This window comes from Sander lucioperca, chromosome 11 (assembly GCF_008315115.2).
Source record: "Sander lucioperca isolate FBNREF2018 chromosome 11, SLUC_FBN_1.2, whole genome shotgun sequence".
Lineage (NCBI taxonomy): Eukaryota > Metazoa > Chordata > Actinopteri > Perciformes > Percidae > Sander > Sander lucioperca.
This window is the reverse complement of record NC_050183.1, coordinates 523,391-550,233: the sequence shown is the minus strand read 5'-3', so window position 1 is coordinate 550,233 and position 26,843 is coordinate 523,391. Positions and strand designations below refer to the sequence as shown.

The 26,843-nt window shown below is 41.0% G+C and overlaps 2 protein-coding genes across 5 annotated transcripts in view; both read right to left on the bottom strand.

Annotated features, from left to right (window-relative positions):
• Positions 1–959: 959 nt before the first annotated feature.
• Positions 960–4,245, bottom strand: ndufa7 (NADH:ubiquinone oxidoreductase subunit A7). The gene is made up of 4 exons (XM_031307500.2): positions 4,067–4,245; positions 3,794–3,843; positions 1,687–1,824; positions 960–1,179 (listed from the first exon to the last, which is right to left on the bottom strand). The coding sequence occupies exons 1-4, from the start codon at positions 4,115–4,117 to the stop codon at positions 1,092–1,094; spliced, it is 327 nt and encodes a 108-aa protein (XP_031163360.1). The 5' UTR covers positions 4,118–4,245; the 3' UTR covers positions 960–1,091.
• A 3,779-nt stretch (positions 4,246–8,024) lies between these two features.
• The window catches only part of mast3b (microtubule associated serine/threonine kinase 3b), a 34,551-nt gene continuing 15,732 nt past the window's right edge, over positions 8,025–26,843 (bottom strand). For 2 of the 4 annotated variants that reach the window (XM_031307251.2, XM_031307253.2), the window contains 24 exons: positions 26,478–26,498; positions 26,099–26,177; positions 24,527–24,684; positions 22,673–22,748; positions 22,110–22,319; positions 19,722–19,823; positions 18,309–18,441; positions 17,937–18,004; positions 17,443–17,534; positions 15,783–15,991; positions 15,465–15,603; positions 15,131–15,263; positions 14,839–15,004; positions 14,433–14,534; positions 13,958–14,080; positions 13,639–13,751; positions 12,519–12,673; positions 12,199–12,320; positions 11,875–12,075; positions 11,327–11,553; positions 11,010–11,132; positions 10,754–10,890; positions 9,985–10,169; positions 8,025–9,752 (listed from right to left, as the gene is read on the bottom strand). In XM_031307251.2, the coding sequence (XP_031163111.1) occupies positions 8,677–9,752; positions 9,985–10,169; positions 10,754–10,890; positions 11,010–11,132; positions 11,327–11,553; positions 11,875–12,075; positions 12,199–12,320; positions 12,519–12,673; positions 13,639–13,751; positions 13,958–14,080; positions 14,433–14,534; positions 14,839–15,004; positions 15,131–15,263; positions 15,465–15,603; positions 15,783–15,991; positions 17,443–17,534; positions 17,937–18,004; positions 18,309–18,441; positions 19,722–19,823; positions 22,110–22,319; positions 22,673–22,748; positions 24,527–24,684; positions 26,099–26,177; positions 26,478–26,498 (4,150 nt within the window). In that variant the 3' untranslated portion in view covers positions 8,025–8,676. The remainder of the gene's footprint in view (positions 9,753–9,984; positions 10,170–10,753; positions 10,891–11,009; positions 11,133–11,326; positions 11,554–11,874; positions 12,076–12,198; positions 12,321–12,518; positions 12,674–13,638; positions 13,752–13,957; positions 14,081–14,432; positions 14,535–14,838; positions 15,005–15,130; positions 15,264–15,464; positions 15,604–15,782; positions 15,992–17,442; positions 17,535–17,936; positions 18,005–18,308; positions 18,442–19,721; positions 19,824–22,109; positions 22,320–22,672; positions 22,749–24,526; positions 24,685–26,098; positions 26,178–26,477; positions 26,499–26,843) is intronic. The other 2 variants (XM_031307252.2, XM_031307255.1) reach the window with 2 other exon arrangements.

The window sequence follows — 26,843 nt, the reverse complement described above, 5'->3', positions numbered from 1 at the left end:
TAGACCTCTCAGGATGAGGTGCTGCAGTTTGTTAACGTCAAAACTCCACATGCTCAAGACAGCTACAGCACAACGAGCATGACTGAAGTCTGTATGTATGCTCACCTCACACCATGCTGAGAAGATAAACTTAAATCATCTGTGCAGGTGCCGTCTACCTAACCTTGAAGCTGTAACAATGTCTGTAGTTTGAAGATAATTGTGCCCAAAATTAACTTGTATTAGAGGCATTTAGGACAAGCAAAAAAACTCAGGTACGAAAAAGTCCCATTGAATATTAGTGGGGTTTAAAACTAAAGATGCGATTGTAAAGGCAACTTGTATTTTCTCTAACCTCATTCATAAATACTTCTCATTTCATTTTCAAAATTGTTTATCTTTTCAGTTACATGGGACATAATCCAGGCTTGAACTGACAGAAGCAAAGCTTCAACAACCATAACACTTTAAAATGATAAGCATACATTCCTTTAATGGATGCTTCGGATTGTTGTGGGCATTCATTTCTCAAACCTGATGCTAGTTTTAAATTATGACCTAATATGCTAAATACAAGGAGATGAAATGATAACTGATGCATGAGACATCCGGAATTTCCATTTCATGGAATGGGAGTTTACCACTATAGTATCTACACTCTGTCAGCCAATTAAGGGCAACTTTCTTGTGATGAAATTGTTGTGTGGACTTTGTGAGGCTGGACTGTCTAAGTTGGGGAGCAGGTTCAAGCCGCTCCTCGGCTCTTTGAACCTCCACTTCTTGAAAGGGTCCAGCTGCTGCATTGTTGGCACACATCTACTTAGTCCCTCTCCCTGATATTCGGCTCACCTCGCACTCAGTATTTCCAAACTATCTTGCACTGTGGCAAATATATTATTATATCACACAGTTGACACTTCATTCAAAATCCATTTCACGTTTGTTCAGTTCATAATATGACCCCAATAACCACACATATCTTAAATATAGCACATTTTATTCACATTTTTCAATTGTACAGGATACAACCAACACCTGCAGTGGTCAGGCCTTTACAACAGGTTTGGATGGAGAAATTAGGTTGTTGATGCTGAAGGGGTAAACCCAGTTGCTCAGAGGTACGGCTGGTCCGTGGACAGAGTTGGCTCCTTATATACAGCACCCGGGGTCACTGAAAGCTTTGGGACTTCAGCAACTTGACTAGAAGAGATTAGAAGAATCAAGAAAATATCACAGGTACTTAAACATCCAGACAGATGTAATCTAGTTGTTTTATTAATTTCACACTTCAGCAGCAAGAGGTTACTGCTCACACCAGAAGATGTGAGATCCATACATCTAAGCATTGGAGCACCTGTGGCAGGTGTTGCAAAAATGTGCAGTCATTTCTGATATATATCCATAGTTGGATTTAAGTGTTTACCTGTCCTTAAAAAAAGATATCGCAGCATAGACAAAATTCACCTATTAGTATTTACTTCACTCTGTGACCATATGACATTTCTGGTCATAAACAGACATCTGGTCACAATTGTTTAAAAAAATAGGTGTGTAATCCAGCCCTGTTCATCAGGTTTGCTTGCTTGGCCTTTTACCTTAATCCAGCTAAGTTAAGATGTTCAATATGACAGTTGTAATAATCACAGTGATGTCCTTATCTGGTTATAATCAAATAATACATGTAAATGCACTGACTGAGTCATTTACCTGCCAGCGGTGAGAGCCTTCTGAGAAGACATGATGACTGTGGCGGGTACTGACTCTCTGCGTCCATCTCTGGTGTAGTAGTAGTTGCTGGCATCCTTGTGGCTCGGGCCTACTGGCAGTTTGGGTGGTGGCTGTGTCCTAGAGAAAAAGCAGATCCAGGATGGTCAGTTTGAGTAAAAGATCCATGATTATAAGGGCTTATTGGATGCCAAAACTACACGGTGGTTAAAGCATTACAACATAGTCAGAAGCATGAAATTAGATTGAATGGAACACAGTACATGGTCTGGTAGCAGGTGCTGCCTGAGAGCCAAATGTCAAGGCAAATACTGGTATAAGTCAAAGTTTAGTCAGGATACTGTTTTGAAACCATTTCAATTTTTTTAATGGCAGCCAATAATCACACTTGTTGTCCTCCCGGGTCAAAATTGACCCGGTCTGTTTTGCCTATTAATAAAGCATAAAGTATAAATTATCACCCAATTCTGTTTTACACCTTTTATACAACTTCATTCCAACTCATTACCACTAGTTTTACACTTATTTTTGGAATTTATGGTGAATAAACTTCATTTACATGAAATAATACCTAATTTTGGGATAAAATAAGCATAAATTATGAATTATTTTCATTATAGCTAAGATCAGATGAATATGTTTGTGGATAATCACTGACTCTTATATGTTAGTGATTTGTCAGGATATGGTTTTGAAATCATTTTATTATTTTTAATGGCAGCCAATAATCACACCTGGTGTCTTCCCAGGTAAAAAGTGACTTGGTGACTTGAAGTGGTGTCTGTATGTTTGTATTTGTGTGTGTGTGTGTGTGTGTGTGTGTGTGTGTGCGTGTGTGTGTGTGTGTGTGTGCGTGTGTGTACGTGCGCGCACATGTGTGTGTCTGTGTACATTTTTATGTCAGGACAGCTAAATTGTGTGATATATTGCAGGTCTCAGCTGTTTGTGTTTGTGTGTGTTTGTGTGTGTGTGTGTGTGTGTGTGTGTGTGTGTGTGTGTGTGTGTGCATGTCTGCATGTACATGTGTGTCCGTGTGTGTGCGTGTTCATCTGCTGAAAAGAACAGTAGTGTGATCCATTGTCCTATGCAACGAGTGCGTGTGTATGTATGTGTATGTGTGTGTGTGTGTGTGTGTGTGTGTGTGTGTGTGTGTGCGCGCAAGTTCATGTGCTGAAAAGCACAATAGTGTCATCTTTTGCAGGTCTCAGCTACTGTGTGTGTGTGTGTGTGTGTATACACTGTTTATGTGTGTGCATGTTCATCTGCTGAAAATCATAACGATCCATTGCCCAATTTCAGTATGTTGTGTTTGTGTGTGTGTGTGTGTGTGTGTGTGTGTGTGTGTGTGTGTGTGTGTGTGTGTGTGTGTGTGTGTGTGTGTGCGCACACACACGTGTACATGTGCATGTTTGTTGTCCATGTGTGTGTGTGTTTGGGTGGATTTCGTAGTGCTGGAAAGCACAATAATGTGATCCATTACATAAGGTAGTTCTCAGCTGCTGTTTGTATGAATGTGTGTTTGTGGGGGTGGGGTAGGGGTTATGTGTGTGTGCATGTGTGTGTGGGTGGGTGTTTGTGTGTCTCCGCATGTGCATTTATGTGCGTGTGTGGGTGTGTTCATCTGCTGTAAAGCGCAATAGTGCCCCATTCCAGGAAGACCACAAATGCTATAAAATTAAATAAAACACCCAAAATTCAATGAAAGTAGTGATCATTAATTTTACTTGCGAAGAACGTAATTGGGAACCACCCATGTTATTTTTGGTTAATTTGGTTGAAATAAACCCATATTTCTGATAAAGAAACTTTGAAACCGGGTCAATTTTGACCCGAAGACAACAAGAAGGTTAAAGTGATGCAGATCCGAACTAGGCTGTCTAGGCAGGTGTGCCAGTCCCTGCTCTGACAGCCTACATCAACACGTCACTTAAATATCACTATTAACTGTGTTATATATTTTCAGAGACAATAAAACGTCAGTCTTTAGTTGCGTCTGACAGCACTGTGGGGAAGTGAACCTGTTTCACACTTCTTATATACAGTCTATGGTTTCACAGGGTGAAGCTAACGTTAGTGCACCAAGTCTTACCTCTTTGAAACCTCCTGATACCTCAGCTGCAGTTTGGCTTGCAGGTCGTGCTGAAAAAAGAAACAACATTACTAAAAGCTGCTGAAAAACATCAAAAACATACTAATAATCTTTATTTACATGTAACGTTAACTATCAAACCAATGTTAGCCTCTTAAATTAGTCCTGGTCAATAGTTTATAATGAGACCTAACCTAACGGTGATAGACTAATATTTATTTTACAATACGTCCTGGTTCGGATATAAAGTTTGTCCTTAGTTTTGTTTCTTACCCCCGATAAAAGATTTCTGAGCCTCTGGATAATTTTGGTAGCAGTCGCCATGTTTGCTGTTGTGAAGGACACACATGGGACTTCTTCTGTGAAGTGAAATAACGTCTATCAAGCACGTTAGTGACACCTGGCGGTCTGAAAGGAAAAACTGCCGCATCACAAACATGGTGTACTCATAGCAGCTTAATTGTGAAAAGTAACTGAATCGATTACGAGGAATTTTACACGATTGATTCAAGATCAAATTATTTATTTATTTTCAAGGCAAATTTGCTGACAATAGCTCAATGCCCCAGAAAACCGGTACTAGTATTTCAGAAATAAAACACAGATCACAGTTTTGGAAATTTAATTATATTTAGAATTCAATTGTTTTATGTATTATTAGTGCAGTTTAGCAAAATGTCAAAAGCAAATTGCTGGTGACGAAATGTAGCATTTATTACTGAAAATGTAACATTACTGTAATATGAGTTACATGTTTATTGTAATGTAATATGTAAAATGCATTATGTATTAGCAACCCTTATATATAGCTTGTCAGATTATGTAATACAAAATAATTCTCTCTTAACAGTCTGTGACTGTGTGTCACTACATTTTCAGAAACTTTCACAAACTTGTTACAGCCTGCATATTACCTGATTATTTTTCCCACACCAGAGCTGCATCAGAGCTCTGCATGTGACCCAACAACAGACTGTGTGTAAACAAAGATAATGTGCATAAAACACCAGTGGAGGCAAACTAAGTGAAATACAAATTTTATTTGTTGCACAAGACAACACAGTACAGGGCGACAGCGCCGGTATACCATGCAATCAAGTATTACAGATGTGTGCTTGTCTCATGCAGCATGCACTGAACAGAAGAGTTCACAGGAACACATGCACATGTACAGTTTGACCTGCCAGTTTGTTTTTTAAGAGCAAGTTTAACACCAGCTGAGAATCTAGTCTTTGCTGACCTCCAGTAGCTGAAGTGTTGATTTAGATTTTTATCTTACCACTGTCACATCACTGTGTGGTTACAGGTGCTAAACAGGCTTGAAGCTTTCAACCAGTAGCGATCAATCAAGCATCGACTACGTTTACGTTCACATAAGAAACCAGGTTATCAGGAGAAATTAGGTATACATGCACTGCAAAAGGGGTTCTCGCTAATCATTTTGGAAGTAAGACTGGTACATTTTATGTGTTATGATGTCTTATTTAACTATCAAGCTCTTTTACAGTACAGTTTAGAGCAGTGGTTCTCAAGCTTTTTTCAATAATGTTCCCCCTTTGAACAGTTTTTTTAAGCCATGTACCCCCTAACCAGCGTGAATAATTTTTGGTAGAAAAAAAAAAAGTCAATATAAAGAGGAACAATACAGCGATGTCAGCGACAGATTTACTAAACTGCCGCCTTGTACCTGGAAAACATTGAAATGCTGATGAAAAAACGACAAAACCTTGGAAAAAGACGGTAGAAAGAAGGAAGTAAAGACAAGAATAGGTCGAAAATAGTAATAAAAACTTCGAAAAAAAAACAGTGGAAAGAAGGAAGGCAACACTAGGGCGACAAAAATGACAATTCAAATAAGTGACAAACTGAAAAAAGCAGAAAAAAAACTTTGAAAAAAGAAAAAAGACAGTAGAAAAAAGTAAGGAAGAAAGGCAAGAATAGGTCAAAACAAGCGACAAAACCGTCCAAAAAAGGTGACAAACTTCAAAAACAGCGACAAAAACTTTGAAAAAAGCGACAAACGTGGAGGGAAAAAAAGACCGTAGAAGTAACTACAGCCTTATAACTGAAAAACATATAGCAAAAAATGTCACGTACCCCCTGCAGTCCTCCAAAGTACCCCTAGGGGTACACATACCCCCATTTGAGAAACACTGGTTTAGAGTACAGGTTGTCTCTTACTGCACCACTAGTACCAATAGTGGTAAATCAGCTGTTTTAGTTTGTCTGACACGTATACCATTTTTTTTAAATTCATCCCTCTGCAGCATTACTTTCCCTGTATATATTTTTCATGCAAATGTGCATATGTAAAAAACAAAACAAAAAAACATTACAAGTGTTTATATGGCCAAGAATTCAGTTTTTCCCCCAGCAGGAATCTAGTTGTGTAACCAGGTTTCCTCTCAGCCCTTACTTAGCCCCAGTTAATAAAACTGAGTTTCTCCTTTACATAACATCTACACAAAGAGGCATTTTCAAAAAGCTGATGATAAACCGGTTACTTAAGGGCATGTAAAAACACTAAATGCTTCTCAGCTTGGTGCTAAATTACTCTTTATGAACATTTTTAAAAGAACAAAAACACAAACCGATATGTTACTTGTTTTCTTTCATGGTATCAAAGAGTTTAGTTTCTTCATAAACAGCCACAGGATATAAAATGTTTGTACAGTACATAGCATGTTTGTTCATTGTAAACAATTCTGTCGGACTGCAAAAATAACAGATCCATTCAGGGACAATCTCCCCATGCTGTTCACCCACACAACAACAGCATCCCGTAAAAGGTCATCATGAGATTTAAGGAGGAAGAGGGACTTAGGTTACACATTAACAATTCTGATGCTTTAGAAACAGAAGACTCTGGAGAGAGTTGGTACAAAAGCCACTGACAAATAAGACAATAAACCTTAAAAGTCGAGAAGTACATCCAAAATATTCCCTCGAGTCAGACTTCCCAAAATCCTGGTGCCTCAAATTGTCACTGTGCATATCATGTCCTTCAACACATTTAGAATTATAAACATCCTTGTTATCAAAATATACATCAATATTTCTACAATACAAAGACATAAAACGTTTGTTTAAAGAAGCCCTGGGTTTGGATTCAATGTAAGGGATTCCCTCTGCCATTTTCAATTCACCTTCAACATTCACAATTCATGTAAAAGACATTAGTGCACTTTTCCCCTCGATGTAAACATCACTACACAGTAAATTAAGTAGGAACAGGTCTTGTAGGCATGGGGTCTCTTACATGCTCAGGTAAAAAAAACAAAGAAAAGCTACTTTTTCAGGAAGATACTCCAAAGAAATACACGAGGATCCAACATTTTTCCAAGTACAAAATGTATTGTTATTATAAGTAAGGAAAGACCAAAAAATAAATACCAAAATGTTTTAAAAGATATTTCCCTCTAGGCTCTGAAGATGTAGACTTTGATTTGGGTGCTCAATGTTTTTCCTGCAAATTGCATGCTTTGAGTAGAACAAGTTATTACAGTGAGACGTAGAGCCATGCTGAATCAGTGTTTACAAATTTGAGATACATCTTTGATATGGTATCACACCAAGTTTATATCGAGAAAGCAACAAAGCTGAGTGTGTCTTATTCTGTAACATCCAGGACTTCAAAACTCAACATTTTTAATAAGATGTTAAGATTGCGATACCAGTGGAAGAAAAACAAAATGATTTAAACTTCACAGTCTTCACTGGTATGGCTTAGGGGACACTGCACTGATATCATGGCACATAATACCTCTTTTGAGTCGCACCAGATTGTACGTTTAGCGTGCAATATTACCCTGTACTGACCGGTTCTACACCCAAGAAAAACGATGCCGTGACCATGAATTCACACTGCAAGGGACATGATCAACAAGTGAATGGAAGAACTTTTCTTTGTTTTTTCTTTTTTTACAAATGTGAAGAAGTTGTCAGAGAAACATGGGTCACACAACAAATTGTTTCATGTCTGTCTTCTGTCAGACAACCATAATTCAGCATGGCTTCTTTCCCCACCAATGTGATTGTAAAATGAACAATAGGTGTCTGACTAGTGCAAAGTGGAAGGATTTCAGCTGTGCAAAGCTTCCCAGTTTTGAGCAACTATCAAACTTGAGAAACTGTTTTCCTGCATGCTAATCAGTGCTTGGAAGCTTTGACGTTTTCTCCATAAATATAGTGCCGAATCAAAGATGCAAAAAAAAAAAATATATACATATACTTTTTTGCATCTTTGATTCAGCATACTACAATATATATATTAGTATTGTAGTATTATGTTGTAGTTGTATCTTGTAGATACAACTGATCAGAAAATGACACATCAACCATGTTGTTCACAGTGTGAACCAAAGGTCATTCTTAGGTTTATGGAGATCAATATAATATCAGTATTTCACTCTTGGTAGCTTCAATGTTCGGACCTAAAACTGACGCTGACAAGGAGAAAAAAAAATGAATCACAACTGCAGTTTCTACAAGAACTTCTCGTACCTTTTGGTCCTACAACAAGTATGCCCAGCATTATCAAACTATTCTGTACTATGACAATTTATTTAAAAAATAGACATTTATACAAAAAAACAATCCAGTCAAAAGACAAAAAAAAACACATTTCATGGATACAAAACTGTTGAGCCCTGGCTATTCAAACTTCCCTCTTTCCCCCGTTACTAACTCATCATAGTTTACAAATGTAATAAATAAGATCACAATGTCTGCAATGCCTTGAGGCAAATATTTACGTCTAGAAAATTCAAGTAAAATCTTCTCCTACTCTCTCTCAGCCAGACAAGTTTCTTAAATGTGTTTACAACTTTCAAAGACTTAAAAGAAAAGACATGAGCAGTTGAAATGAGTGAAGTGGTGAGTTGTTACTTTCTCAGATGCCCTTTTTGTGGTGATCCCTCTCTGCACTCAGACTTCTCTGTAGATGGTCCAACCTGAGGACCAGTGGAGGTGGTTTCTGCTGCCTGGCTGCAGCTGTTGTCACCAAGAGGACATCCTGCCTGTTGTGGCTGAGATGAAGTGATGCCCACCTCCAGCTCGGGTGTCTCGTGGGTTTCCTCTCCATCTGAACACGGTTCCCACTCATCCTGTTCGCTCTCCGTTGAGCCCTGCACGGCGATCTGGGGCACCAGTGTGAACCTCCTCACCACCGGCACTTCCGGCTCCACGCTGGTTTGGGGTCGAGTGAGCATCCAGGCCGTCCTGTGATGCTGCTGATGTGTTTGGGTTGCTGGAGCTGTGGGGGTCTCTGTAACTGTGGTGCTGGTTTTCTCCTCCGGCTCGTCAAAGCTCACCTCCTGCACCGCCTCCTGTTTCTTAAAGGAGTCTCGCCGCTCTGATAGATTGAGCTTTCGCATCACGACCAGCTGCTCCGAGCGTTCAATCCCAGAATCCCTCAGCCTCTGGCTGCCGATGTATCCCCCTAGCCTGCTGAGATCGGCCCCAAAGTGGGAGCCTCCAGAGGCACCCTCTGCCTCCGAGTCACCCAGCAGGTCCCCTTCACAGTAAAACGGTACTTCCAGCGTGTGCCTGCGGGGGGTGTACGACTTCTTATCAGCATGATACACACCAGACAGCTTCTCAGCTGACTGTACCCTCTTCAGGAGAGGAGACCGAGGTGGCTCGGCGCTGCGGGGCCGGACAATGTGTCTAACGATGGTGGGCGGGGACAGGGCTTTGCCGTGGTAGGCGTGAAGGGTTTTGGCGAAGCCTGACATCGGAGAGGGAGAGCGCTGTGGAGAAAGAGGCTGGGTGGAGGATGAGGAGTTGCAGGCCAGGGGCGAGGGGGGGATGTTGCTGGTTGACTTCCGGCGGCCCACCTTGGTGTAGCGCTGTGTGCTGAGTTTGGAGCCCAGGCCATGGAGAGAGCTGGGTCGAATGTGTGCAGCGGGGGAACTGGGAGAGCTGGAGCAAGGAGATGTGCTCTGAGGAGAGTTATTGTCTGGGAAGCAGAGGAAAACGGTTTCAAATACTGCACATGACAAGTTGCACAAACCTCAATATTTTACCATATTTACACACAGCCAGTTCTCTAAAAAGACACTCACAAGGGTACCATCTGTGGATGCAACTATAAAGTCTCTTCCGAACCCTGGTTTTCAGATGTTAAAGTCAAGAACCACAATAACCATTTCATTTCATCATGATTACTCCTGAAGCCACATTGAGCTCACCAAAGGCTTGATGGTCGGGTGCGGGGCTCCGGCAGGGTGTGGAGGGGCCGGGGGAGAGGCTGTGGGTCGGGGAGCCTGGGAGACTCTCGCTGGAGGAAACTGAGTGGTGGAGACCGGAGTTGAAGCTGCGACTGCTGTGCATCACTGTGGTCTGCTTGGACAGCTTCTTCAAGATGCTTCGTCGCCTGGAGGGAGAGGAACAAGAGTCAGATATGTGATATTGTGTAGTTCAGTGAGTTGAGCAGTGGCACTGACACACAGCTCTGGGGTATTCTGGGATCTGATGGCCCTGCAGAGTATTTGGGAATCTCTGTTAATAATAACAAAATCAACATGCATCTTGAATGTTTACATGGATTGATTTCTTTTTATTATTTAAAAGTTTAATTTGTTCTGTATTTAAAAAATATATATATAATTCTCAAGTGTATGTGCCAAATATATAATTTATGCCAAAATCTGGGCATTTTCAAAACACAAACTTCTTTAAAACAAAACAAGTCCATAAAAAGCACTGGTATAAATGTTAAGGGAAATATTCACCAGCACAATAAAACACACCATGCAGTAGATATTATCAAAATAATACTAAGTTGCTACTAAACTTCACTTAATAGTGTCTAACACTAGGGGGGGACAGAGCATTGACTTTTGCAGGATAGCTTTTTCTGAGGACATCCACCAGTTGCCAACCTCACAAAGTAAACAAATGATGAGTAACACTGCAGAGCTGCAGGGGCCGACAGAAAAACAAAACTTAGATTCTCACCTGTCGTAATTATCTCTCCTCTTGCTCTTCTTGCTGCGACGAGCCATCTTGCCTTTGTGTTTGGTCTTACGAGCTGGACCCACTTTGATTGACGTGTTCTCAAGTGCTATGGTCTGAAGAGCCACCTTGCTGCCACTCTGCACATTTCATAGGGAGCAAAGAATGATTGATTTGTGTTAAGGACAAAAAAAAAAAAAAATGCAACTTAAAGTCAATAGTGATAACCTGCCACAGCAGTCTGAGTGAGTTGCTTTACCTTCAGTAGCAGTTCTATCATCTCTGGGTGGACCAGGCCTTGGACAGACTCTCCGTTCACGTGGGTGATGAGGTCTCCAGTGCAGAGACCTGCCTGGTGAGCCGGGCTACCCTCCTCCACACTCTGTTAAAGCAGCAACACAGTGAGTGTGAGGAGAGGAGTTTAATTTGAGCATTACATAACCCTCTTTTTATGCCTCTCTATTCTGTCATCCGAGTAAAAGACATTACTTGACATGGACACATGACATTTAAAGGAGGACTAGGTTAAAGCTGTGTGTCTTGTTATGCAGTTTAAAGTCTTGAGGTGACACCCACCGACACCATGTGATGCACCGTGTAGACATCGCTGTCGCCCATGTAGACCCGGATGGCCTGCAGGGTGAAGCCAAACTTCTTCCCCGAGGTGTGGATGACAATGGGAGGCTTCAGGCTGCCGGGGCTGAGCGAAAGGTCCCGGTTGGGAGAGGAGTCACGGGACGAAGGGTTGGAGGACAAAGAGCGTGGGGAGATGGGACTGGGCTGGAGGCCGCCAGGCGAGTCGTCTGAAACACACACACACACACACACACACACACACACACACACAGGACCGTTTCCTTTTAGAATATGTCGACAGAACAATTCACAGCTTTTTGCCTCAGAAAGTTGTTGTCCTATGAATAAAATGTTTTTTGGTAGATTTTCCTGACCATATAAATTTGAGGTCTATTCACATATATAGCTAAAGAGTTTCAGTTACAGTCCAGCCACTTTTATTATTATTGTTCATCAGTCCGTGTGAGTAGATGTAGCACTAGAGACTTAATGTCACGTTAATTCTGTCTTCTGTTGGACATTTGGGTGTTGATGATAACCTTCTGTACCTGTAGTGATGATGAGAGACAGGGCTGAGACAGAGGCCGACTTGGGAACCTTTCCTCCACAGGGAAGCCTCTGTCTGTCCGGCGTCTCCAGCTGGTTACCAAAGCGTCGAGGGCCGACCAGATCGTTGGGGGACGAGTGTTTGGCCCCGGTGCTATTGCTGCGAATCCTGATCCTCTGAAGGTTTGACACAACCACCTCCGCTGCAGGTAACATAGGTTAAAACAGTAAACGACACATTGATGTGCTCAGTGTTCATGCCTCTAACAGAAGCACTGATACATGTGAACATAAACGTTAAAAACATTCGGTCAGTCTGGATTTACCTTCATCGTCAGTGGAGAGGGCAAAGCGGGGCATCGTCTCCAGGCTGTGGGTGCTGCTCATCACCAGAGGACTGGTGCTCCTCTCAGACTGGGAGGAGCTGGAGGAGGCCCGAGGGCGAAGGCTGTAAACAGTCAAAGACCAGTTCGACGGGTAAATCAACTGGTGATCACACAACACCACACTGTGTTCTGACTGCTTGCTGCTTTCACACAGACACATGAGAATGCAATTTTACATGTAGCCTAGCAACAAGGTGTTAACACAAAAAAGAAATCAACAAAAAGCCTTAAGATGACCTCAAAGCAGTCCAAAGCACTACCTGGCCATGCGTCTGGCATGTCTGCCCTCTGCTGGGCTCGGGGAGGAACTGAGTCCTCCTATGTCCCCGCGGTCCTCCTTGTCCTCGCTGTGGCTGCGGTCAGAGGAGAAGCTGAGGTTGGATGGCGTTGCCAGATGTTCTGTGCTGCTGTACACCTGAAAGGTTGAACAGGAGAGAGGGTGTGAAACAGAGAGCCAGCTTTCAGATGATGTATTGCACCGTCTAGCAGCATTAGAGACCCTTCACTCTTTGATAAACATAATATTTTATCTCAACAGCATAACAGAGTGGGACCTGGCAATAATTATCTTTTACTAAATTCTGTCACAACATGAGGTCTTCAATTATGAGAACATGTTTATTTTAAATATGAATATTGACATACTTAAGTGAGCATTGTAAAGTTAGGGAAGGGACAAAATATTGATACGGCAAAATATTTTCCTTTGTGCAACACAATAATGGATACGCTGGTGCCAAATATCGATATTTGAATGAACTATTACAGTGCCCCTTGAAAATGTGCCTGTTTGGAACGGGCTACTGCTTGTAGAATTCTTCAAAACCAAATTGTACCCCAAAATTACTTACAGGACCCCAAACCACTTAATATGCAGCTCCACTGTATAGCCTACTACTGACTTACAGTGTAGGCTACGTCTACATCAGAGGAAGACATTGTACTTCTATATTTACCTGACAGAGAACGTTGCAGATTCAGAATGTAATCACAAACTATCACAATGACAATGTGGAGTAATCAGACATTAGCCTCACGGAGCCTCATGGCAGTGTGGCAGAGCTAATCAGCACATATCTGCGTTCATCGACCACCAGAACCGGACCGTGTGTGTGTGTGTGTGTGTGTGTGTGTGTGTGTGTGTGTGTGTGTGTGTGTGTGTGTGTGTGTGTGTGTGTGTGTGTGTGTGTGTGTGTGTGTGCGCGCGCGCGAATTGCTGTATTGTGATATTATCGGTGTCGTGAGCCATGTACCGTATCGTGAGGTACCCTGTGATTCCCACCCCTATTGTTAATAGCCATAGAAATAATGCTGAAGTTTCTTCTGTACCACATGTTTGAACCTCCAAAGCTCTTGTCTTCCAACACATGCAGCCCTTACCTTGCTAAAGCGATGCGACCAGGAAGAAAACTGTCTGATTTCCAAAGAAGACTCTTCATCATTGGTTTCCTCATCCTCGTCAGACGCCAAATGATGGTAACGTTCTGAGCGAGCTGAAAACAGGAAGAGGAGAAGAAACTCAAATTTTCAGAGGAAACATAGTCTCATAGTCTGTAGAGTTCCCATTTGTCAACTGTTTTTTACATTTGTACAGCACAATAGAGCTTAAACAGCCACCATAAATACAGTATTTTGGTTCTGGTGTTTAAAATGTGGAAGAAAACCCATTCTTTAAGCCTGACGTCAGGATGTAACCTACTGTCGAAGTAGCTGGTGTCGTCCTCCGCCTCCAGCTGAGGGATGAATTCAGCTTTCTGCCTCAGGAGTCCATTCCAGTCCAAACCCAGGAAGAAGGGGTGGTGTTTGACCTCGGGGGCTCCGCCTACAACCACACAGCCAATTAAATACTGGATTAAGTTTAAAAAAAAATGTGACTTCAATAACACTCAAGAGGCAAAATGTATTTAATGCATGGCCTAAAGTTAATTGAATTCCTTCTGAGAAATAGGTGATTTATATATCTATCTCTCACATACATTATCTCCCAAATGTCTTTGCTTCAAAATGAAACATTTTCTCACGTAATTGTTTAATTCTGGTTTTACATATGTACTTTTTGAAGTTTATTAATATAATTATGTTTAGGAGAAAGTCACCGTTTTAAATTTCCCTCCTGAGAGAAAACACCCTAATTTTTCAGTATCAGCAATAATCAGCAATAAAATGAGCAGTACCAGTTCCTAGTCGGTCTAAAGGACTCTGTCTGAGCAAGCGGGTGATCAGATCCTGGGCATCAATAGGTAAGGAATCGTCTCCTTCTGGCCAAATGATTTCATCTGCAAAAAAAAAAACCAGAAAAACAAACTAGATAGATATTCACAAATAAAAGAACAAACTAATGATAACATAGCTTCTGGAGGTGTTGCTGTGCTTGAAATTCAGTGTGAAGACAGCAAAGTTTGTACTTCAAAGACAATCCCTGCTGGCATTGAATTATTTCCATATCGTGGCATTTGGCAAACAACATATTATTGTTTATGTGCAATGAAAGAAATTATGCAAAATCCAAGTTGTCAAGCTTGCAAAGATTTTCTGACAATATTAGAAAATAAAAGATTGATGTCTCAATTAGGCGCTTACCACTGACAACTTGTCCAAAAAGCTCTTCAGGTGTGTCGCCAAAGAACGGAACGCAGCCGACCAGGAATTCATATAGGATGACCCCCATCGCCCACCAGTCCACTGGCTTCCCATAGCCCTGCCTGAGGATCACCTCCGGGGCAATGTACTCCGGAGTGCCACACACCTGCACAAGCAAACCAGCACATCTGAGTTGTGGGGAACAGAAACAGCTGCTTCCATAATCAGTAGTGTTATTTGTCTTACATACAAAAAAAAAATGTATTGTCGCTTACATTCAAACCAGTCTCACCTGTTTGTCTACAAACTCTCTTGTGTCTTTCTCCATATGACCCTCGTACAGGTTGGTGGTCATGTTCATCAGGCCAATTTTAGACAGGCCAAAGTCTGTCAGCTTGATGTGGCCCATGGATGTAATCAACAAACTGTTGGGTGGGGAAAAACAAAACAATCCACAATCAACATGGGCAGTTCCCCCCACCCCTAAGTGTACTTTACTTTTGAATAGTCAATACTTTTACCAACATACAGTCATACAGTAGATTACAGTACATTTCCAAAATGAGAAGCCAGTATTAGTACAGAAAGTGCTTGTCCATGCAAAAACGAGTTGTTTGTGCTCTCACTTGTCAGGTTTGAGATCCCGATGCACAATACCATAGTTGTGAAGGTACTCCAGGGCCAGGACTGTTTCAGCAAAGTACAACCTTGTCATTTCTACAGGTAGTGGGCCCATGTTCTTGAGCAAATTCGCACAATCTCCACCTTAAATGGGACAGAAAAACAGAAAACCATGGGCATTGGTGTTCATTTTGATTTCTGTTGCCTGGACTAATTACTCCTTATTTCTAGTTCTACATTACCACTTAGTGCAAGCCACATTTGATTAGACAGAGCCAAATTTCTAAACCCAGATTATTCACAGCAGTCTTTCTCTGCTTTACCTTCCACATACTCCATGACCATGCAGAGGTGACGTCGTGTCTCAAAAGAGCAGAACATGGAGACAACAAAGGGGTTCTCGGCAAAAGTCAGGATGTCTCGCTCCACAAAAGCCTGCTGGATCTGGTTCCTCAGGACCAGGTTCTGACGATTTATCTTTTTCATGGCAAACCGTTGGCGGGTCTCCTTGTGACGGACCAGATACACGGCCCTGTCAAAAAAACCACGTGAGCCACATTAGACCTTTTATCTTCACACTCAACAGTAACAAGGTTTCAAGAAAATATTCTCATTGAAAACATGCGCAAACACAAATTTTTCACTGGCTACTAGCAGCTTCTAGAAGTCTCATTTTTACTTATGAGATTTAGGATTCCCTTCACCTTAATCTAATTCAACCCACAATTGCATAGATTGGACATCTCTGCATGAAGTTGCCTTTGGAAACCCCTCGATATTTGGGTTTGAGCATAAGGAGGAAATTAGTTCTGACAAGATATTTATATTTAAAGCAGAATGCAATGAAGCTGCTATGGTTTGCTGAAAATGTTTCATGGAACTTCTAGCATGCTGTAGATTTTTAAAGGGTAACTACCGTTTTTTTTCAACCTGCACTCTATTTTCCTATGTTTTTGTGTCTTAGTGACTGATGGGAACAACAATCTTTGACATTGGCCCAGTATTAAGCAAGATTGCTGCAGTCGGCAGTGGCAAAACAAGCTACAATCTAAGTTATAGGGCAATTGTCCAGCTTGTATTTACCTCCACAAAAGTGCTTGTTTTGCGACTGACAGGCTCATTTTATCATTCTAAGTGTCTGACAACATTTTGGAAAGGATCCCTTCAGAGATAGACCTTTAAAACCTCTTTGAGTGCTTTCTGTTTAACCAGAATCAGCTCTGAAGTTGCTAGCGCTAAACCCACCAGACTCCATTTAAAAAAAACAATATTTTTAGCATGTATAGGGCCAACATATTTTCACATGTAAATCGGTAAACTATGTGTTTCAACCAAAACTAGATGGTTGGAAAAGTGGAAAGACGGCCCAAAACGGCTTTTCATAGTTTTATTTTGTTTCTGTCGACTTTGAATGAAGTGTATTTTATGATGCTAAAATAACTGTTTAGTTACATGGAGTCTGGTGGGTTTAGCGAACGCAATTTCACAGATGTTTTTATGTTCAAAAAAGGATCTTACTCTTCAACAGAAAGGTCGACCTCCTTAGAAATCCTTTCCAAAATGTTGTCAGACACTTAGAATATTAATCTGAGCCTGTCGGTGGCAAAACGAGCACTTTTGTCAAGGTAAATACAAGCTGGACAATTGCCCTATTAACTTACATCGTAGCTTGTTTCGCCGCTGCCGACTGAAGCCATCTTGCTTAATACTGGACCATTTCAAAATGTGTTGTTCCCATCAGTCACTTAGACACAAAAACATAGGAAAATAGGTTGAAAAAAAAATGGTAGTTACCCTTTAAGGAATCCTTTAGTGATATAGCGAGGAACCTAAAGATGCCTTTTGACTTGTTATTACTCTTTGAGGTTTTTGTAGCTCTTGGTTTAAAAGAATAAAAAAAGTGTGCAACTAATGTTTTGCAAAACGAATAAACAATGCCAAGAAAAAGCAAAGACAGCTGAAACAAAGGGCCTTTCTTCTTACCCATAAGCTCCATTACTGATGAGTTTGATGGTATCAAAATCACTCTCAAAAGGTTTTCTTCGAGTCGGTGTCAGCATCTGTGGGGCTTTACTCTATAAAGAGGAAGCAGAAACAAGATGCTATTGGCTGTTTATGGGCAAAATGCAACACAGTAGAAGCAATACTGTTATTATAATGATTAGGATTGTTACAGTATAATTCATGTTCCAGGGCTTGTTCTGCAGTCTGCTACATGAAGTGTCCTGTGAACCAACTTGCAGTCCAAATACTGAAAACATAGCTTTTCCATTTTGTCTATATATATGAATTAGGGATTTGGTGCAATATAACAAAAACTGCTTACTTTTGCAGTGACAGATTTCACAGCAATTTTGAGATTTACTATCTATTCTTACTATCTATTTTATTTTTTATTTTTTTAATCTTAAACCATATCTTCTTCCAATCAATCAAATTTTCACAGGTAGTCAGTAATAATAAAAGTGAAAGTTTACCTCCACATTACCATCTGGTTCCACTGACACTGAAGGATTGGCCTCATACTGTTCAAGCTGTACCATGTCTAGAAACAGATAGAGAAAGACAGTGTTTAATATTACTGCAAAGAATCTTCAACTCCCACCATTACCTCTTCCTCCTCCGTCTTGGTTACTCTTATTTCACACACAGTTAGGAACTTTTTGGTGAACTTGATGTTCTGTTAGCCCATCTGAGGGTTGTCTTGTGTTGTAAATGTTATCTAGCTGCACAGAAACTGGTTCCTAAAGTTTAATTAAAGTTCTTGAACCAACTGAACCTGAATTTCATGCTACAGAAGTGTAAACAGAATGTAAGGCTTCTCACTTCATGGCAGAGAAGTCCTTTACCTTCTAATGGGTTCCGTGTCAGACCCAGCTGGCTGATGATGTAGCGCGGGATGTCCGTCTTGATTCCTTGCCCAACTTTGGCGTGACCCTCTGCTGCCTCAAGTAAGTGATAAAACTCTTCCGGGTCAAACTCCTGTCAACAGCATCCAAGTCTCATTAATATGGACTGGCTGAAGCCAATATCCTGCCAGACTGAACTCAAAGCAAGTGTTTAATCTGTATCAGCAGTACAAGTCAAAGGCAACTATACTCTCAAAGATGTCCAGCATCTCATCCAAGACGCTTCAAATCCAGCCGCTTTTGATATACATAAATACATACTAGTAGTCATCCCGTTAGCTGAATGACCAATAATAATCGGGCCTGTATCCAGAGTTGATGATTTAAGATTACTGAAGTTTAATTTAAAACATCAAGAGGGTTAGGGGTATTTTAATTGGAAATGTTAATACTACCGGCTTTTTGGCAGGTTATGAGGCCTATCACAGTTAAAACCTTACACCAATTTCATTTGGGTTATTCAACTATCAGTACAGAAGAAAAAAAAAAAGAAAACAAGTGTTATACTGGGTTAGTCTTTGAGTAGTCTCGCATTGCCAGACTTTCCTTCACAGCGCTGCGGAGGAGGAAGCAACGGTATCTCTGCAAAATAGCCTCGGGAAGGAACTTGTTTTGGTGGAACATGTGTACGTTCAAAGGTTGTTTTAGTCGTGGAACAAAAACAATCTGATTAGACAGATGTCTAATCTGTCTGAATTTACCCTGCAGAGATCTGAGGAGCAGTTAACCAGTTCTCATAAATCAACCGGAGTTTAGAATGGCAACACAAAGAAAGCGGAAGGTGTTGGACATCCGGCCGAAAATGAAAGACATTCGGCAGACTTTTCAATGGCACCTGAACAATTTCGGAAATGAAACATCGTCGATTTAGACTAGTCTTTGAGGGATTTATATGGTCAATTCACCTACACCACAAAGATAAATTTGACTCTAGTGGTATTTAAACATGCAGATATTTTGGGTTTATCTGCTGAGGTTTAAGATTTCTGCTACTAAGCTTTCTTACACCACACCAATACAACACAAGTGAATGGAATTTAATTTGTGATGCTCAAAGCATAAAAAATACATTTAAAAACTCAACAATATGTTATTGCAGAGACAATGTCCCATTTACCATAGACCTTACTGACAACTGGGTATGTTTATCTACTGACAGGGAAACAGTGAAAGTTTAGTGTTATTGTCTTCCATTAAAGATCATCAGCTTCATGTTCCTGGCGATACACTTCCACTTTCTGAGAAAGAATGAAGGTCGTTTCTGTCCTACTTAAACGTGATCTGATTTCTACTCGTTTTAATCAAAGTAATCTTATTTTCAATTAGAAAGAGATTTTACCCTCCTTAGCTTACCAGACACTCTAGGAGGCGAGCAGGCCGAGAGATTATGATGAGGATCTTCCTCACCAGCTGGATGATGACGGATACCTCCTCGCTTTCAGAACGCTCGTAGGCCTGCAAAACAGCATGAGTGCAGGGGCGAAAACATTTTTCAAGTTTATTTATGCAACCAACTGGCTCATCACAAAAACAAAAAAGAAATGTTGAAAAAGATCATGAAATGTCTAATCAAATATGTTGCCATATAAAACTTCCTCTAGTTTCTGCACACTATGTTGCACTGTGGAAGTATATTAAAATACAATTCCTAAAAATGAAATTGTTAATAACAGATGTTTTTAATATAAAGGCGGAAAATGCCAATTTTGATGTTCCCACATTGAGTTGTGGGATAAAAGATGGCATGTATGCATCATGGATAATCTATAATTTCTATATAAAAAATAATCAAATATACTTCATCAATAACACATTACTGTGTATTTCTATGAAGCTAATGAAATGTTAAAAACTTGGTGAGCAGAAATTATGTAAACCTCCTTTGTCATCAGGGCTTAGTTGTGTTAGTGGAAAATAATGTATCAAAAGGAGGGCACACATAGTGCCACTTCCTCCACCCCTGAAAAAGAAATTGTAGCAGAAGAACGGCTTCGTACTGAAACAGGAAATATATCAATAAAGCACAGTGTGTTCAAAGCAGATGGGTATGGCAATACGTACAATATGAAAACAGACGCTGCCTGACAGAAATGCGTCAGAGAAGACATCACTTTAAACCAAGAGGAATTATTAGAATAATCACTGGGTGGGTGGGTCTCAATGAATCATCCCCTGCCTTACTTGTAGACTGCCGTGACAGTTAGCACTAGTGAAACACTGGTTGCATGGTATACTATGCATTTGTGTTCAAGTCATATGCCTGTACAGCCTGGAACATAAGATTGATACTACTCTTATCTGTTAAATATAAAGCTACAGTCAGTAGCCAGTTAGCTTAGCTTAGGAAAAAAGCTGGAAACGGGGAAACCGCGATCTTGGCTCTGTCCAGGAAACAAAATCCACCTACACGCATCTCTAAAAGGCCAGACTATTCCTTTAACTTTCTCCAAAGTTCCCAATGGTTGGGAGAACCATGGTCTGTTACTTACATGTAAGTTTATGTGTGTTATCCTCTCACCCTCTGGTCATGCCAGACCCACAATCCAATGTGAATGTCACAATGTGGAAGTGTGAGAATAACAGTCTTGTTACTAGAAAGTCACAAGGCCAATACAGCCGTGTGTCCTACTATTGAAAATACAGAATCCTCACATGCTCACCAAGTCTTAAGTCAGTTCGGAGAATCTGTTTAAAGTGGTAAACCACGATAGTGTTTCTGTGCTACAATTCCCAGAGATCGATCAATCTTTTTTTGCAATTTTCTCTTGATGAAGTTCCTGTAGGTGACGCTCTTCACTGTTCATGGTAACAAGATAAAAGTTATTCTGCTTATTACAAACTGTCTGATGTAAAGCTCAAACAGTAAAGCTGCTGCACACTTGAAAAAAATTCACCTGAGGTAACAGGCATGTTGGCTATGACTGGAGGTTGACAAATAAATTAAAATCTCCTGTACGCTGTGCAAATGTTTTTCATAAAGCTACTTTTGTTGCAAAGATCAGGAGGCAGTGCAAGAGGGTCTTTTTGTTCAATCTTTGCTGCCAAATGCACAAAATGGGTAACTTTCTGTACACCAGAGGACATTTCCCAGACAGGAGCTACCAGAGTGTTTAAAACAAAAATGTAGCAGCTTTTACAAACTGAAGTATCAACTACATACATTAAACCATAAATTAAGAGTCACAGAGAATTCAGATAACTGAAAATGTAATTTCATCCTTGAAACTGTTACTTTTTAACAAGGTTTGTGTGTGTGTGTGTGTGTGTGTGTGTGTGTGTGTGTGTGTGTGTGTGTGTGTGTGTTGTTCCACTGTATGGGAACAGAATTATCAGTTCAGCTGGAGGTACAGCGAGTCGGCCATGCCTTCTGTCTGACAGCAGTAACAGGAAAAGAGGTTGCTATAGAAACTAACATTTTATCACAACAGATAAGATCTGTGACAACAGCACCTCTCACCATCACTGACAATTACAACCAAATTTATTGTGTGTGCTTTTACTCTAGCTATCAGACAGTTATTGAGTGACGTGCCCGTTTGCACATTACCCCGGCTCGATCAATCCCCCCTCATAACTTCATCGCATCAGAGCGTTGAGTTCACATGTAGTAGCTCATCAGCTGATGCTTAAAGCTGCAGTATACAATTAAATTATATTTTCTTGCAACTATCGAAGCCATTTGGACCCATATCATTTCTACTTCGGTCCTGCTGGACCCAAATCAGCTGGCTGTTTCCCCACCTCGTGAAGCAGCTTCTCTAGCTTCTCCTGCAGCTCAGCAAAGTAGCGGGAGGTAACCAGGCCTGTCTGGGACTTGTCCAGACAGTCTCTAACCAGCTCGACCAACTGGTGCTGGATGAAGCCCAGCACCCCGTCAGCCAACGGGAGGGAGCTGTCTGGAGAGCAGTGGGTGATAATCTCAAACAAGCGCTCCTCCATCTGGGCTGTGGCCTGCAGGGAGGACAAGCACACAAACACACAGTTAAGGCATTTAAAAAGGCCAGTAATTATGATTTTTACTCTCTGCAGCACCAAATGTCCACAATACTTCTGTGGGTGGAGTCATATGGTTGTTGATCATTACCAGTGATTCAACAGTCAGACACCTGCTGAGATTTGTGGCTTTCAAAACTCAGCCTCAGTTTCCATTCTGTACTTATAGTTTACGTTTGAAGACACTTCGGATTTCACTACTTTCAGGAGGAGTAACAATCAAACTTTATTTTAAGGTAAGACAACACTGAAAAAAGAGCAATGTACAGATTCTTTGCTACATGAATAATCTACAGTTTTCTGGAGTGTACCTTTGGAAAACGTTCCCTGTAAACATGGTTCATCATGACAATCTCATTATCAAAGGAGACACTGGATCGCCCGGGGCTGCAAAAGACAAACATCAACACATTACTACTGTATATTTTAATTGATTAAATGCATTTAGATTTTTACCAATACATGATTGAATACAATTCTCCACTAAGCTGGAATGGGGTGTGAAAGTGGTTATGTCATCGAGGTTATTTAGAGAGGACCAAAAGTCGATTCAGTTCAGTCCACCCAAACATACACCCAAACACTTTACCATCATAGTTTGGTGAGGTCAACATCTACACTTGTATTCTTGATCTCAACCTGTCAAAAGCAATATTGTGAGCCAACATTCTATTTCAGTAGCTCTTAAGGACCAGTGTGTGGGATTTAGGGGGCATCTATTGGCAGAAATGGAATATAATATTTATTATGTTTTCATTAATGTATAATCACCTGAAACTATGAATTGTGTTTTCGTTAGCTTAAATGGACCCTTTATATCAACATAGGGAGCGGGTCCTCTTCCAAAGGGCCTGCCATGTTGCACCGCCATTGTTCTACAGTAGCCCGGAACGGACAAACCAAAACCTCTAGAGAGGGCCGTTCACGTTTTGACGTTACCTGAAGGCCACCTTAGGTTCTACTACACACTTGGAAAGGGAGGGGTAGAGAAGGGGTATTCAGTTGATTGAAATCTGCAACCTCACTGCTAGATGCCACTAAATCCTACAAACAGGTTATTTAAGGTGGTAAAGCTACAATTGGAGTGGTTTCACTACTCCACTAATGGTTTTGATGTTTCTACACTGAAAGAGGTTTCTTCTGGCCAAACAGTGTGAATCATCAACATCACTCTATTAGTCATTTACTGCAACACCACCTCAGTATTTAGGCCGATGAGACGGTGTATTTTTACAAAAACATCTTGCTTGATGAAGCTTCAAACAGAACAGATGGAGGGAACATCACATGCAAACAGGCTCCCTAAGCCATTTTTTTGTCATGAAAGACGCCTCTGTTAGACTGGATGGCTGCTGCCCAACACACATCTCACAGCTCACCGAGGCTCTCTGCATCTTCACCGAGGCTCTCTGCATCTGTCCCCCACCCATTCGACTGCAGTTCAGCAGTTAGATCCCTGAGGCGCTCTGTTAGCTAGCATGCCCACGCACGGCACACCATTGTGCCAGAACACAGAGCACTCCGGCATCGCACAAACAGCGCAGAGCAGAGCCAACAGGCATGTGTAATCTATCGGAGGCCCTTTAGATGCCAAATGCTGCGTTTGCTTGTGAATCTGTCTTGGTCATACCGATACACAGACATGTTGACATATGACAGTCTACCAGTACATAATGACACCAAGGACCTTATGAACAGTGCAAAACATGCAATCACTGTCCAATGTTAACCCCTCAGGAAGAATTACTGCATTTAATCTGTATAAAATATTAATTCCATTTGTTTAATGACAGGCCAAGAAACAATAAAAAACAAATGTTTAGACTTGGTTCAGATTGGGTTGTACAACAAGTGGATTTCATGGGAAAATACATAATATATATGTGGTGAACACAAGTTTAACCCACTAACACTTCGCACATCTCAAGAGTGGATCTATGGGGTAAGAATAGACACATTAAAAAAGGTCAAATTCAGCATCAAGAAAAGTGGCTATCCCACACTTAAGACCAACATTTAAGAAAGATGTAATAATCAAAATCTTTGATATATTGAGCAATAACTATCTTGTAAGCTTTTTCCTAAAACAAATATATAAATAATATGTAGCATTATAGAAGGCAACAAGACTCATTCCAATGCGAGATGAAATCAGGTTTAGCTACCTGAGGCTCCGAGAACGTGGTCGTATGACCGTTGACGGCCGCCCATCCTCGTCGGTCATGCTGTCTGTGCTGCGGAAGTGTTTGAAGAGGAAGTGCAGCTCATCTTGAGTCGGCTGGTAGGGAAGCTGGTGAAGACGCTCCTGGGAGGATGAGGAGGACTGCAGCCACAAAGAGGGATCCAACAGTCAAGGAAATGATTTCATTTCTAGATTCAACACATTAAAATCTTCACATTCATCAGCTGGTATTTTTTCGCCAAAACACAAGCCACGTTTATCAACTCTTCAGCCAACCTGAGATAATTCTTTGGATAATTACACGAGTGATAATGACAGTTGCTCCTGTAAATTCTGAGGGACACCACACTGTAATGTTTATACTGGGCCTTTACATCTTGTGTAGTCAGTTTAATATGGATCAGCTGCTAGTACCTAACTGATGTCACAGTGATGCCTTTTCATTGGCATCACTCTTTTTGGCTCCTGCATTTAAAACATAAAATGAATGAGGTTATAATTTATTTATGTTAAATCACTTCATATAACATTTTTAAACCAGCATTTGGCTGATTTAAATAGTTCACTTACATATTCATATTTACTTTCTAGTTTATGATGACAGCAGCATAGTGCACACACAAACTTAGCTGGTGTATGAATTTAGAATAGCAGTCAAAGAGGAAAGATGAACTTAATACCTCTTCAGCCAATAATTAAAGCATTTCTTCCAGTAATGGTGTAAACAATAATGAGGCCTACAGAGGCATTGTTATTTGTAGAAACAAGTTATTTTCAATGTCTACTGAGGCGCTGAGTAAACTCTTTTCAAACTGAACAGGACATGGTGTACGTTGCCTGCAATCTGTTCAATTTTGCAGCCCACGAGTCCTGAACAGAAGGGGGCCAGAGGGACGGCATCTGTGAAGTCTCTTTCTAATGCCTTAGTATAAAGAGGGCACTGAGAGCCACTGAAGAGCACTATTGTCCCCACTGACCTCTGGGCTGTGCCGGGTCTCCCCCAGAAACGTTCTTATAATAGCTGCACATGGCAGACTTTCACCACAGACTCAGACTCAACCCCCCCCCCCACCGCAAACTGTTCATTTGAATGCTGTTTCATTACATCATTCTGTAAACGAATACAATTAAAGTAAAATATTTGAAATATGTATTCTTCTTTTTGAAAGGATTTGGAGTGACTGACAGTCAGTAAATTTCTGGTCCGAAAAACATTCCTAAAATATATCCTGCATATTTTGAGATTTACTTAGTACACACACACACACACACACACACACACACACACACACACACACTTTACTTCATATCCTCAATAACATGCATACACACAGACTATGTGCAATACCTCTAACACCGAGTTCCACAGACTGAGAGAATGACTAATTAGCAGATGATGGAGGAAAACAATTAGCGATTTGTCATTTCGGGCTTGGCATTCACCGTCCCTTATTGCATAAACGAATGTGCTATTTGGGCTGAGTGAGGTGTTAGAATTGCCTGGCCGACATCTATCGACCGGGGAGGAGGGTGACATGTTTTGGGGATGACTTACCGAGACAGTGGAGCTCGGCGGGTTGGTTCCATAGCCAGACGAGGGGAGGGATGCCAGGGACCATCTCCGGCCCTCAGCTCTGAGAGAAATGGACATTCATGTTACATAAGCCTCAGTAGCTTTGGCTTAGTTAGCATTTCATATGTAAAACTCCTTACATAACAGGCGGCGGAGGAGTCCTGTGACTACAAGAGCATGTCCTTTTATCCAAATCATATACAACAGGGTTCTCTGTGTCCTCACTTGATTCAAAGCAGTTCCCTAAGCAAGCTATACCTTAACATAAAAGAGACCTTTTTTCTATTTGTGTGAAAAAATATATAAAACACAAGCTTTAAAAAGCCAACAGACATGGTGCAAGAATATTAAAAGAAGCTACCTGTCGGCACGAGCCAAGTGACTGAGATCACGACAGCAATAGAGAGAAAGAGAAAAGCAAAAGAAAGAGTTTCAGTGGGTTTTGGGAATCTTGCGCAAGTGATCCTATGACCCCTGGCATTCAGCTGAGGGATTAGTACTGACATCGTTGCCTTCCTTGCCAGTTTTCATTTACCCAGATACAAGGAGTAGCAAGCAAAGTAAATTAATTTGAGGACATAGTTTACATAACAGAAACAAATCTTCACTTCAACGCATGACCAGAGAAAGGATCTTCTCTCCAGTTTGGAGCACCATAACTGAAGTGAAAAACAACAACTAAAGGTTATGTGTTATAACATTTGGCATGCTGTTTGCAAGCAGAGGA